The following is a 14,796-nucleotide window of genomic DNA, read 5'->3' on the forward strand; positions in this document are numbered from 1 at the left end:
GATAGATAGATAGATAGATAGATAGATAGATAGATAGATAGATAGATAGATAGATAGATAGATAGATAGATAGATAGATAGATAGATAGATAGATAGATAGATAGATAGATAGATAGATACCACCTGCCAACTTACTTTCTGTTGTTTTTACAGTCAGGTGGTTCAGTCCAGTGGTTTCCATGGTGACAGGGGACTTCAATGATGGACGGTCTGAGAAATGATGAAGAATTGGGCAAAGTAATTCTGGGGAATAATAAAAATAAATCCTCTCACGTTCCCACGGTAAAGTTTTCCCAAACGAGGTCATCTGAAAATATCTGGAATGTTTGGGAACTGAAGCTCTGAAGGATTTTCTATTTTCTTTCTCAACCACGTTCGGACACCACTCTCATGATGCTTGTCTGAAAAATATGTTTTATTATCATGTGTAAGTTCACACAGGGTCAGTGGTGTAATAACAAGTGCTGGACAAGAGGTCAGCTCAGCAATGAGAGCAGTGAATAAAGAATAACGCTAAATACGTTTAAATAAATAAATAGAGCTCAAAATAAATCCAATCAGAAAATCTATTACAAAGTGACAAGCATATTAATATGTGTGTGTTTGTTGTGCCATAGTTTACAGGCTGTGTTCGTCTAATGCACAACTTTTGTTATATTTGTTTATCTTTAAATCTGGATTTATATTTGTTTTCGGATCTTACTCGACTCTCATGCTTACAATAACCCTTTATTATTGTTATGCTCTTTTGATCAATAAAGGATCAATAAATATGAAGAATGTTTAACAAATACATTAGTGACATTAAAGATTTAATAATAAAGTGTACAGAGGCTGAGGGTACAAAAACTCAACTATACCGTGGACAGCAGCTCTCTCTTGTGGCCAAATATATTATTGCAATCCTCCAAGATCCAGGATCTACAAAGTAAGTTTCTATCTCTCTCTGTCTCTCTCTGTCTCTCTCTGTCTCTCTCTGTCTCTCTCTCTCTCTCTCTCTCTCTCTCTCTCTCTCTCTCTCTCTCTCTCTCCCAATCTCTCTATCTCACTCTCTCTCTATCTCTCATATATATATATACAGTATATTCTGTTTATAACTCAAAAGGCCTCACACACACATACTGACGTCTGTGTTGTCTATACAAACTGTGTCATATGAGTGAGCACACACACCTGTTTATCATTCATGACATGCTTCAGGATCACATGTCGGCTGTATTTATATCTCACGGTTTGCATATGCGTGTGTATGTTTCTACTTGTCTCTCAAACTTTGGTATTAAACCATCGTTGACCTGATTCAAGGTTAATCAGGTTGTAGGATATTTTGGAGAGGAGGGTTAGGAATGTTTTATGTGTCCTCAAAACAACAGGAAGGCTAATTTGTATGTCACTTTCTATAAAAATGTCATGCAGAGTAAATTCCACAAGTTTCGAGCAGTCGACCTAATGACCTCGGCTGTGTGTAGCCAGGCAGCCTGTGAGAGTCACATGATTCAGGTCTCAACAGGTCTGTTGGCTGGACTTTGATCGAAGGGAAACGTGAGCGAGCGCGTGGCCTGAGCTGCCCTCAGCCGCTTCACTTCCTAGAAAGACCTCATGAGCATTAGAGGAGGATTATGTAACACTGTCACTGTATCACTACACGACCTGGAGCGGAGCCCAAGGTGATGAAATCTGCTCCACGTTGACCACGTTCACACACAAGGGAAGAAAGTATCCAGGGCTCTGCAGCGAGCGAGACTCGGTCTGTACAGTTCTAATCAACTCAAGTGTTTTTAAACTGGAAGACTTCAAAGTTGTTTTGTCCTGTAAAAGATCTGTTTTACCTTCTCACACTGAAAAATCAAGCTGATCCAAATAGAAACTGGACCCAGGGAATTTAAATGTGGTTTCTTGAGGGGGTGAGGACTCAGTTTTATTCTGCTTCTCTAAGAAATATTGAAAAACTGCCCAATTTTATAACATCTAACAACCCAGATCGTCCACAGATGAAAACATAACCTCCCTCAAAGATACTCACCACTTTGTGTGACAGTTTCCCCAATAAATACAAATATCTGTTAAAACATGCAGAGAAATCTTAGCGTTATTAACTGAATTTGAAAAATAAACAAGCATTTTAACATAAGGTTTTGAATATTAATGTTTAGAATATTTACTCAGGAATTACACGAATAAAAACACAACCAATCGTGTTAACATTTCTGAATGTCTGCATTTAATTGATCCTCCATCCATCCTTTCCACAGCCACACAAAATAGCCACCACATGGATATATAGTGTATGTGCATATACAGTACATTGCTGTGTGTACACTGATAGGAAGCAACCTCATTAAAATACTTTACATACTCAGTCTGTCCGGTTACAGTAAAATAAGTTAAAACAATTTCCTTCAGGCCTGTGAAACCAGGTAAATAACAGAACCCTTCCTTCGCTCCAGATGTTGACCTATGCAGTTTACTCTAGAGAATACAGTCGCTCCACAACATTTGTTCGGCACGGTGATTGTTTGCCAGCTAATTTCACACAGCAGGTATCACAGCATGGTGGGGGGGAGGGGGTTTAAAGAAATCAATCCACACAGCATTCATATTCAATAATTCTTAGCCGGGAAGAGCCAAATCTTGGAAGGGACTAAATGTTGTATCAGTGGAATCTGGGGAGAATTCATGGCAGGTGGGAGTTTCTGACAGCTGAGGTTTAAAGAGAGACGAGACAGAAAGGATAAAATTCACTGTCAGTCGTTGTAAAAGGTCTGAAACTCCACCTGCCACGAAATAGGGAGTGGAAGAAGTATCAGCACCAGTTAATCATCAGAACAGCAAAATTCCTCTTTATCTCTCTGATGTTAATATTAGATGATTTGCGCTGCTCGCATAAAGTACCATACACATGTTGTCATTGAAAACAGAATGAGAGATAGATCAGGCGACCTATCTTATCTAGCAAATTTAAATAATAAGATTAGTTATAAGTTAAGCATAGATTCACAAAGAAAATAAAACAACAAACAAGTTTTATGCTTCGTCACTTGAACAACTGCTGTGAATTCACTGGCTAACAGGAAGTCCCACTTCTCTAACTGTACACAAGATTATATTAGTTCCGTGCAAATGACAAAACATAAAACCAGTTGTACCATGGGCAAGCCTACAAATAAACAAAAAGACAGTAAAATGGCATTAAATATTCTGGTTTTAGTGACGGGTTCATGACGTCGCAGATTTCAGGTACGCAACGAGGTCCGTGCGCTCCCCCTTCTTCTTGATGCCAGCGAAGATCATCTTGGTTCCTGGAATGTACTTCTTGGGGTTTTCCAGGTACTGCATCAAGGTGTCCTCGCCCCACTCGATACCTGGAGAAAGAACGGGATCTTTTATTCAGGGTAACTTAGTGAGATCAGAGCTCCACGTGATCAGGAAAAAGAAATTAGGGGTCAAAGTTCAACCAATTGGAACTTTTAAAGTACAAACTGATAATGTATTTAGTTAACATTTAGCATATAACATGATAAACATTTAGTCGATTCAGCTTATGATAGTTCTTTCCCCCATTTTATTACAATTATATATTGAATATCTTCTGGTTTTCAGGTTCTCACTTTGGATTATGGGTATTTTTCATATATTTATTCTATAAAGAAACATTAGTGAAAGACAATAAACTGCCTTATTGATTATAAGTTGCTAACCTTAAGTCTAATGCACATGATTATTATTCATTATTTCAATAGAGTTCATCATTTATTTAAAAAATAATCACTAATTTAGATATTTATGAATGCTTAAAACAAATTGTTATATCAAGAACTGCAACTAATGATTGCTTTCATTTTTCTATTACTCTGCCAGTTATCATCTTGATTCATCAATGTTATCAAAAAATAACCAAAACTTGTTATATAAGGTAAAATCTTCAAATATCTAAAATAATTCACTATTATGTGTCATATCTGAGTCACTACAAACAACAAAGTCAAATGTGCTTAAAAAAAGACTAAATTGTAGATGATCAATTAACAGTTAATAAAATACTAACTTTCACCTATTCTGATGCAGCTGATTGAACCATTTCTACTTTGCGCTAAATTCATTCAATAAACTATTTTAGAGATGTTCCACAGTTTGTAGTTTTCATTGATGGCAGAAAATTAAAGAAATCTTTAAGTGAACTTCAGACAATCAATCAGCTTCCAGGAGATAAGTGGGCTACTCGTGTGAACTGACCTTTACTCTTGTTGGCATCTGTGTACGAGTAGCCCTCTGCCTGGCCGGTCTTGCGTCCGAACAGACCCCAGAGGTTGGGGCCCACCTTGTGCTTGCCCCCGTTCTCTACTGTGTGGCACTGGGCACACTTCTGGACAAACGCCTTCTTTCCCTTGGCAATGTCTCCCATCGTCAGCTGGATGGAAAACAGAAGGAAGAAGAAAAGATTTAAAAAGCAGAAAGGACCAGAGATGTGAGTCTAGATCCATAAGTACAACAGTGGGTCTGCTATTCATAGACCCCGGATGAGGCAGGAAGCTCATCCCCGGCTGCAGTTTGACCGAGGCCCGAGCTGTGAAGGGCGTTTGAGGTGAAGACTTTATCTGCACCTGTAGTTTGACTCTCTGTACTTTCTAACAATCCTGACTTTGACCTTTGAGCTGGTTGGCATCAAGCAGAGGTCGTTCCAGGGAAAAGGACTACACCCACCCTAAAACACACAGGTTAGCATGGCCTCCATTACACCACTGCTATAACACGGCCTCTATTCTTACTGGCAGAGGGAAAATGCTGAAGTGATAAACAGTTTATATAAGAGTGATTATATCTAATGAGGAGCTAACACACAAGTTTAAAAAGGACTCAGCTGATGTCACTGTCAGTGATATGGGTGCAACAGTAAATTACGTTCCCCCTGCATATTGTGTCCTCACGTGACCGAAAAGTGTGACTCAACTACTACGTAATTAACAGACACTACGTCAGCTTGTCCTCCACCTACAGGCGTAATAGTATATACATGAAAGACAGAGAATGGTGTCGTCAGATTGGTACAAATTACGTAAAGGGGGGGGGGGGGGGGGGGCATTTTAGCAGGTGTACGAGTTTTGGCGCAACACCCCCGGCGTCCTCCTCCGTCCTCACGCGACCTCTCCCGCGGCAGGAAGAGTCGTGACGTGAGGGGAAACCCAGCGACTGAAATCCGTTTATAACACATTCAACATGGAGAAGATCTGTGTTAGAACAAGTGTTCATTCAACATCCCGGTCCCCAGAGGAGCAGGAAGCTCAGATCAGAGCAGAGAACCCGTCGTGTGCCCCTCGTTCCCTGGGTCAGACCGTTATAACAAGCGCTTAGAATAGAGAGGACAGCTAGCTTGAGTACCACCGGTAGCCCCCCCACCCCACCTCCCCCTCCTCGACTTAACATGGCGGGCTGCACCAAGGACACACACACACAGCTTCTCTCCTCCACTGACTCACAACCCGCACACAACACACATCACATTTAACAGGGTTTCTGTTTGACCCGGCTAACGAGGCTAGGAGCTAGCTTACACAAAACTGTCTAAGCTAGCCGAGGATGTGTCGCCCTCCCCCGGGTCAAGGATGCCTCAATGACGAGGAGGGGGGGTGAGGACCGAGGCTAATGTTCTCGAGGACACTGGGGAGCATCTGATGGAAGTTCAGATATTATTAGAGGAGGAACAAGAAGAAGGACAAATATGCTAATTTGCTCAAAACGCAACAGGGAGCACAACCGAGCCATTCACCATCATGGCTGTTAGCTTACTGCCGGGGTTCAAGCATCGTTTCCGGGGATAACCCCCACAACTCCTCGGTCTTCAGCTAGAGAGGAAGAGGAGGAACGTACCTGTGAGTTTAGAACAAGTCTCCGGTGACGATCAGCGGCTCCTCTCTCTCTGTCTCTCTCTCTGGGCGAGTGGCGGTCGTGAAGAAGGTCACTTCGCTTTACAAGTACCGGCTCGTGACGTCACCCGCCGGTGTCACGTGCCCGCCGCGCTCTCCTCAGCACCGTGACGTAGAGCACGTAGGAAGCACGGGCCGCGTCCCATTTCCGGGAAGGACTCGTCCACTTGTCCACTTGCAAATCAGTTCACTTAAACAGATTTAATAATCAACTACACTTTTAAAAGTCTGAGTCTGAATAGTTTGAGTCAAGTTGTTGAACTTTGTGTGTCACTGGTTCCTTCCTAGGTCTGAGGGAGAGGAGAGACGAGGAAGCTAGGAAAGGAGGTGTCAAGTGTGTTTTGGGACGTGTCCCCCCCCCCCTATCTCCTCGCATGCCCCCAGATTCCATTGAGAAGTAAAATCCACCCGCCTTAAAACGCCGGGTTTACACCTCTATGGTTTACACCGGGCGCTGAAGCGTCGCGTAAGCGTCGCGTAGATCCCTAGTGCGCAGGCGCCAGGCTGGTCACAACAGACACGCTTTTCTCCGCGGCGGTCATCCTGCGATTCCTCTCCGTGATCACACATACAGCTGAAATTTTCATTAACTGCAACGGCGTCCCAGCATTTGTCCTTTTTAATGTTGCCTTTATACAACATGTGCCGAGGATGATACAGCTCACTGTACTACTTCTGCACTTCAATTATTAATTTAATGTCATCCATCTTCAAGAACTTCTCCGCTGTTTGCTCCGTTCAATGTCGGGTGTCGAGGGTAAATTACGTATTCTCCACTCAAGCCTATGGGGAGAGTACGTAGACACACACACACACCCCCTCTCTCTTTTTATCTTTATGACTGCTTGTGTGGCTGTAGTGGGGGCAGAGGGGGACATTTAATAATGTGATCGGTAAAATTGAAAACTCCAGGACAACAGAAGGGGAATATTTGATATTTTTGATTATTTATATCATATAAAATATGTCATCAATATCGTTTAAAATCATTTTTCAGTGTGTTTCCTGCAGCGATACGCTCGCGTCAAGCGCAAAAAATAGACCCGACGCCGAAACGACCGCTGCAAGGCGCGAGGCAGCCTTGGCGCAGCGCTGCACTTCAGCCTCCGGTGGGACCGGCACAAAGGATTAACATGGGAGTGGACGGGAGTCAGCTGTTATTTAAGGCATGGCGCTGAGCTTACGCGACGCTTCAGCGCCCGGTGTAAACCCGGGGACACACGTGAATACTTCAACCTTTTGTTACTGGTATTGTGGAAAAATATGAATCTATACACCATCGTTATCTTTTGAATATCTTTATCAATTTATATTTTATTATTTTTATATATTTCACAGAGTTTGGAGATAGAAGAGCATAGAAGAGAAAGCTTTATTGTCATTGTGCAGGATACAATGAGACTGACAGTGCTCCACCAGATGAGCGCATCTAAAATGTATAAAAACAAAAAATCACCAAACACATTTATTCATCAGCAGGCAGCAGCCACAATCATGCAAATAAATATGAATGGACTTAAACTATCCCCGTGGTCTCTTTTTGGTTATAGATGATTTAATGCGGTGGTGGAAATCATTTTTCAGGGGTCAGCAACCTTTACTATTAAAAGAGCCATTCCGCCCCTTCCCCTAAATAAACTTGTCTGGAGCCGCAAAATATATTTGATAACACAGCTTGTAGCTGTCAGCAAAACCGGCCAGTTTATGCAGACTGTTTTATTCTTTTATTTTAGGGTTGGGCTATATATTGTTCTTATGTTCAACTACGGTTTGGGTTATTTTCGTTGTCTTTTACACGTAGCGACTCCCCTCGCATAGTTACCTGCAGCAAAGGAGCGGACGGTTTTATTCGACACACCTGATCCCTCGTTTCCGCCCCAGTGCAATAAAATACCTGCCGTCAGCCCGGCACAGATAGGAAACCAAACCGGATGCCAGCTTTGCGGCATTTCTCGGACCGAAAGAACCATCCAAACAACTTAAGCTTAACACCCCTCGCCAAGCAGAACGAGGTAAGGAAGCTGGTCCCATTTACTTTGCTGCGGGTAGTGCGGAAGGGAGTCGCTGTCACGTTAACGAGTCAGATGTCTCACGTGGCGATTTGTTTGTTCATTGTATTTTAACGTTCGTGTTTGGTTTTAATGATTAAAATCTTTGTAACTTGTAACTGTCATTACAGTTTTACGGTGTCACTACGGCAAACCAGATGTGAGAATAAAGAGCCGTGTAACATCAGTTCAAGAGACTCAGCGTTTGTGTGGAGAAGCGGGGGGCCGTTACAGTAAAACTCGAGGCTACAACAAAACGTCTTCCTGACTCGTGTCGTCACCCGAAGACACAAAACTTACAAATCGACCGTCAGACAAGACCGGACAACGCATCAAAGGCGCACGCACGAGAGACTATATGCAAATTTAATGAAGCATTTACATATGTAAATACAAAAATGTTGTGAACTTTCCTGCTTTCTTGAAGTCAAAACTGATCACTAAATAATGATGATGATTTTAACGACCAATGGTAATTGTGTGTGTCATGTTGCAACTAACATTATTTATTGTTGTCTATGAGGAGCGTAAACACTGTTTAAATTGCCTAGTATAATTTTCTAAGCATACTTACAGCGCATCCTCTTTTGTTTGTGCCCATCTTACTTAGGATATTTAGGTTGCATCTGTTTTTGTGCTAAAACTCTGAGTATTCAACTGTTTTGCAAATGTCTGGTATAAGAAATAGCAGTTACTAAATTAAAGCGACTACTTGCAGAGGTTCTATTCAGGCACACTGCATATCACACCTAAAGATTAAGGTCCGAAGGTCAAATTAACAACGCAAGTAAAATAAAATGTCACTTAAAGCAGCAGCAACAAGTAAATCAGTTCCCATGCATCAAGACAGACCAGGCTCGCAGCAAAGAATAATTCCTGAGAACATCCGAGAGCTGCATAAAAATACTTTCTATTCGGCCTATGAGTCCTGGAAATTGTCAGCAAGAGAAGTTCGGACTGAAATGAAAAACTACTGCTCTCCAGATGACCTCGATAAAATCCAACGAAAAATTTGCACAAACCATGATGTGGTGAGCCATCATTATGAGGCACTTGTATGCAGCCAAACCACCACCCCAGATATTGTTGGTAAAATGGACACCTGCTCTGCTCTGACTGAAGAAATTCTTGCTCTTGTGAGTAAACGCAGAGCCATCATCGATGGCAACTATAATGAACGAGTCGAGAAGGAGAGAGTGAGAATAGTGCTGAGTAAGGAAGATCATGGCTCCATATTTGGACTTACAAATACTGAAACCGCATTTTCAGAAACATCACGGAACTCAGACCAATCAAATGCAATTTCAACAAGCTCTAGTAAACGACAAGACGCAGAAGCAGAGCTCGCAGCCAAGCAAGCGGAGGTAAAGGCAACAAAAGACATTCTATCCCAGGAATCCAAGCTCAGAAGACTGGAAGATGAATGGAAACTTGAAGAGGCGGCCATGTTGACCGAATTGGAGCGGAAAAGGACAGAGAGACAATCAAAGCTAGAAGAGGAAAGGAGGAACCTGCAGCAGCTTAAGGCAGAGAAGGAAGTCCAGGTAGCAGCTGCTAGAGTAGGAGCATATAACAGTTTCGAAGATGTCCGCCAAGATGGGATGAACCATGAATCAGTCGCTGCTCACCAGGAGACCAGAGATGAAGCTCGGCTAAATTCAAATGGTTCACCATCTCAACCTCGACTAGCACCTTTGCGAGCAACAACATCTGAAGATACAGTCTCTCTGGCCCAAGCAATAGCAAGCGCACTAAGCATAAATTGCTTGCTTGTACCGGAGCCAGAAACGTTTAATGGCGATCCTTTGAAGTTCACTGATTGGAAGATGTCTTTTACAACCCTTATCGATCAGAAACCTCTCACCAAGCGAGAAGATGTATTATCTAAAGATCTACCTCGTCGGAGAAGCCCGCAGAGCAGTGGAAGGGTTCTTCTATAGGAACTCTGAGGAAGCATATACAGGTGCCTGGAAAGTCCTACATGAGAGATACGGAAACCCATTCCTTGTTCAAAAGGCCTTCAGAGACAAGCTCGCCAGATGGCCCAAAATTAGTGCGACTGATCCGTTAGCACTGAGAGATTTTACAGACTTTCTCCAAGGCTGCGCAGAGGCAATCCCACACGTTAAAGGTTTGACCATCTTGAATGATTGCGAAGAAAACCACAAGCTACTTCAAAAACTACCTGATTGGATTGTACAAAAGTGGGGCCGAATCGTCGATGATAACCTGTATAAAGCGGGGGATTACCCTGATTTCAAAAGTTTCACAGCGTTCCTGAACAAAGAGGCCCGGATATCTTGCAACCCTATCACCTCCCCACATTGGATGAACTTTAATCCCACAGTCGAGAAGGAAGCCAGATCCCTAAATTCAACTGCCCAATTAAAGTACGCCACCCGAGATGCACCTGAAACGGCCAATTATAGGGGTGACCCCCATGTGTGCTCTGCCAAGATGAAACGCATGGCATCGTCAGGTGCCCTTCTTTCGCTGCGAAATCTTTGGAAGATAAAAGGGCATTCATCCACGAAAACCGCCTCTGTTTTGGTTGCCTAAGGAAGGGACACATCAATAAAGACTGTAGAGGGCGACATACATGTAATACCTGTGGTCGTAGGCATCCCACTTGCCTGCATGAGGAGTAGTTAAAAGGACATAACACTCCTAGATATTTAGCTGAAAGGGCCATTAAATGCTCTAGAAATCCTGTATAGCACAGTCGGTTAAAATGTTTATATCAGGATTTGGTGGGAGTGTAACTGTCAGCAAAACCGGCCAGTTTATGCAGACTGTTTTATTCTTTTATTTTAGGGTTGGGCTATATATTGTTCTTATGTTCAACTATGGTTTGGGTTATTTTCGTTGTCTTTTACACGTAGCGACTCCCCTCGCATAGTTACCTGCAGCAAAGGAGCGGACGGTTTTATTCGACACACCTGATCCCTCGTTTCCGCCCCAGTGCAATAAAATACCTGCCGTCAGCCCGGCACAGATAGGAAACCAAACCAGACGCCAGCTTTGCGGCATTTCTCGGACCGAAAGAACCATCCAAACAACTTTAGCTTAACACCCCTCGCCAAGCGGAACGAGGTAAGGAAGCTGGTCCCATTTACTTTGGGTGTGCGGAAGGGAGTCGCTGTCACGTTAACGAGTCAGATGTCTCACGTGGCGATTTGTTTGTTCATTGTATTTTAACGTTCGTGTTTGGTTTTAATGATTAAAATCTTTGTAACTTGTAACTGTCATTACAGTTTTACGGTGTCACTACGGCAAACCAGATGTGAGAATAAAGAGCCGTGTAACATCAGTTCAAGAGACTCAGCGTTTGTGTGGAGAAGCGGGGGGCCGTTACACAGCTTATAAAGTTATAAGTATAAAGTAATGTATATAGATAGTTACACTCAGTGTTGTGCCAGTTTACACTTGAAATTCAATTTTGAACTAAAATTTCTAGGGCTGCAAAGCAGCACTGGGTGGGCCCGAGCACATGCCTTTTGAAGCGTTGCATGCTTTTTGCCTGAAAATACAAAGTTAACGAGAAAGAGACGTGACCTTTGCAAGACATAAAGTTTCCTTTGATCTAGGAAGACTGACACTGCAGGAGTGGAGTTGTTTGTTTGCGGCTCAGCATCAAAGGATTCATGGTCCATGTATGTCCGGGTTACAGAACATCGTGTTTTAATGGCGTGTAATCAAACTTTGACGCCACGCCACGGTCACACCGTGTGACTAAAAAAAAATCCGTCAACCAGTTTTTATCTCCCTCTTGTTGTGATGACACTCATCTCAATTTGAAGTTGATCAGATGAAAACCCTGGTACAAGTACATCAAAGTAAAAATGTGGAATATGGCCAAAATGGCAACTAAATGCAAAATAGCAGGCTTCCTGTTGTGTTTTTCCAATTGCACCTAAAGACTTTTTTGTTTGTCTGGTCATGATACACCTGTATATCGATTTTTGTGAAGACCGGTCAATGTGAACACGTTCCAGGGGTCTCGGGTGGCACCGTTGAGCAATTTTGCGACGCCCATTGAAAATTCCTTCAGAATATGTACATTTTCACCACTTTCTAACTTTCTGCACATTTTGGTAAGAAGTTGAGCATGGTAAAGCCCTCAAAAAGCCAATTCATTTGCCTGAATAATAATAATCCTTACAATTTCAATAGGGTCTCACCTGACACCTTTGATGTCAGTGCTAGGGTCTCACCTGACACCTTTGATGTCAGTGCTCGGGCCCTAATTATGTTCTCGGTTCCAGAACTGAACTAGTTCACTTTCATTTGTTTCATTTTATATTCACTGGGATGATTTAGGAGACGAACTGACGATCATGTGTTTAGTTATTAATCGATGGTACTAAATTTCTTGATATTGAAATGCTCCGAGGTGGAATGTGCTGTCTGAAGGAGGATGCAGCCAGAGGGGAACGTACAGAATCACACAACACAGTGTGAGTCGGTGTGTTGGTCTGTTAGGATTTCAAATTTTTAACTATAGTCTGCTGACAGAATTCCAACCAAATAAAGCTAGAAGTTGTTTTAGCTAGATATTAGGCTTCATACAAATGATTTAATAATAACCTTTGCTGTTTGGTGTTAATAATGTACGTTGACTTGATCTCATTTCTAACTTCTGTATTAAAGCATAATTTCCTTAGCTGCATTCGACATCAGACAGAGTTCCAGGAGCTGTCCCTTCTGGAGCAAAGTCAGTATGACATTGTTTGGGTTCAGTTGTTGCGAATGTTGACACAGTCAGGATTGTTTTGCTATAGCAGAAAACATAATAATCTTTTCTCCAATTGATAATATTCTTTGGCCATAATGGCATCTGCTGGTTCAAGGCCTTTCATGAAGTAAACAGGTTGCCGAGCAACTATAACGTCATTGGGAGTGTCTCCCTGTCTACTTCCGTATTCCGAAAGCCAGGAGGATGGATTGCGCCTGCGCGCTTCCGAGGAGGAGGAACGAAGATGTACTGTTATAAAATGGACAAATGCCGGATGTTCGTGGCGCTCTAATACGACTAACGTACTGGAAGCCCATTACTTTGCTGTAACCTGTTCATTGCTCTCCTAAATAAATACTCTGATTGACAAAACTGAATTCGGAGAAGCTTTGGACTTGTTTACTGTTCGTTTGTCTTTATGACTTTAGCTTCGGTTATTAGGAGTTCACCAGGTTTCAGGCCTGTTCTTCAGTAACAGACCCGGAGGAGGAGCGGTGGACCCGGTGGTTCGGTGAGTAAACTTTTGTTTTCTTGACAGGTTTTACTTCTGCATGTGGGGGAGGAGCACTTTACAGAGTCACTTTCAGTTTGCATTACACAATGTTCACAATGGAACTTAGAGTGTGTGAGTCTACAGTCTGAACTCTGCAGAGATCGGAGCTGCAGAGTCTGAACCTCAGCTGCTCTGACTCGGTGTCATGAGTCCAACCAGCTGTTAACTCGTCTCTTCTTCCATTGATCCACATTCAGTTCTCACAGAATGAAAGAGAGATGTCTGCGTTTTTGGCTCTGGTTGTGTTGATCCTCATCATCTGGACTCTCACCACAGCAGGTACGTGAAGTCTGATCTTACTCAGAAATCACAGGTTCTGTTTGAACATACTTTGTACAGACATGTTGGTTTCCATCAGACGAAGCAGGAAACAAGAGAAATGATTGTGAAGGTTTATAAGGTCTGTAATCCAAATGCTGTTGAGGTGTTCACGGAGTTTCTCCACATTCCGCGCGCGGTTCACTGCAGAATATACAGTGAAAATTAACTTTTAACACAATTTAAATTAATCTCATAAAGATAAATGATTGAATTGCTGCCTTTGCACATATCAAAATAAAAGCACACCAGCTTTTCTTTGAAGACCATAGACTGTACAGTGGATATAAAAAGTCTGCACACCCCTGTGATGTAAAAAAAGTAGACCAAGATAAATCATGTCAGAACCTTTTCCACCTTTTAATGTGACGTATAACATGAACAATTCAAATGGGAAAAAAAATAAAAGGTTAAATAATGTGGTTGCATAAGTGTGCACACCCTCTTATAACTGGTGATGTAGCTGTGATCAGAATCACATCACATTCAAACTCATGTTAAATAGTAATCAGTACACACCTGCCATCATTTTCAGTGACTGATTAATCCCAAATAAAGTTCAGCTGTTATAGGAGGATTTTCCGGACATTTTCTTAGTTGCATCTAACAGCGAAAGCTCTGGTTCGCAGAGAGCTTCCAAAGCATCAGAGGGATCTCATTGTTGAAAGGGTGTCAGTCAGGAGAAGAGTACAACATTATTTTTACATTACATCACACAAACCTGGCATTTTAGGATTAGGGTAAGGTAGGTGTAGACTTTTTATATCCACTATATATAAAGAGGTTACACGCAGGATCTTAAGCACGTCTGTCCGTCCTGGGACAGATCCTCACATGTGGCTCGCTGAGGTTTCTACGTTTGTTTTATGTATTTTTACTCTTGTTGAGGGTTAAGAACAGAGGATGTCACATATTGTTAAGTTCTATGAGATGAATTTAAATTTGTGAATGAAGGCCAATTTATGCTTGTACGTATTTTGTAAAACGGACAGATAAGACCGCCCTATCCGTCGTGAAACGCCCTCTCCGAGCGCCTCAGAGAGCTTTTCGTACACCTCTGATTTTTCTAACTTCTCCGTGTTTATGTCGGAGAGCCACGGCAGCTCTTGGCTGTGATTGGTCCGCGAACGACATAATTTCCGTATGACGTAATTTCCGTACGACGTCATTTCTGTTCAACGTCATTTCAGGCCTCAAACTTCCTGCTTGACAGCTAACCC

The 14,796-nt window shown here is 42.4% G+C and overlaps 1 protein-coding gene across 1 annotated transcript; it reads right to left on the minus strand.

Moving 5' to 3' along the window:
• Window positions 1–2,199: 2,199 nt before the first annotated feature.
• On the minus strand, window positions 2,200–5,978 carry LOC133020486 (cytochrome c). Its single transcript, XM_061087060.1, has 3 exons — window positions 5,867–5,978; window positions 4,235–4,409; window positions 2,200–3,363 (listed from the first exon to the last, which is right to left on the minus strand). Exons 2-3 carry the CDS (start codon window positions 4,401–4,403, stop codon window positions 3,218–3,220), a joined length of 315 nt encoding a protein of 104 aa, XP_060943043.1. The 5' UTR covers window positions 4,404–4,409; window positions 5,867–5,978; the 3' UTR covers window positions 2,200–3,217.
• Window positions 5,979–14,796: the final 8,818 nt, after the last annotated feature.

Source organism: Limanda limanda, chromosome 15, assembly GCF_963576545.1.
Source record: "Limanda limanda chromosome 15, fLimLim1.1, whole genome shotgun sequence".
In the NCBI taxonomy this organism is placed as follows: domain Eukaryota; kingdom Metazoa; phylum Chordata; class Actinopteri; order Pleuronectiformes; family Pleuronectidae; genus Limanda; species Limanda limanda.

What these genes read in the sequence shown, in the direction of transcription:
- LOC133020486 (XM_061087060.1), bottom strand. Translation starts at nt 4,403, where the DNA reads ATGGGAGACATTGCCAAGGGAAAGAAGGCGTTTGTCCAGAAGTGTGCC. An exon ending in AGATGCCAACAAGAGTAAAG is followed by an intron (nt 3,364 to 4,234) that starts GTCAGTTCACAC and finishes TTCTTTCTCCAG; the next exon opens with GTATCGAGTGGGGCGAGGAC.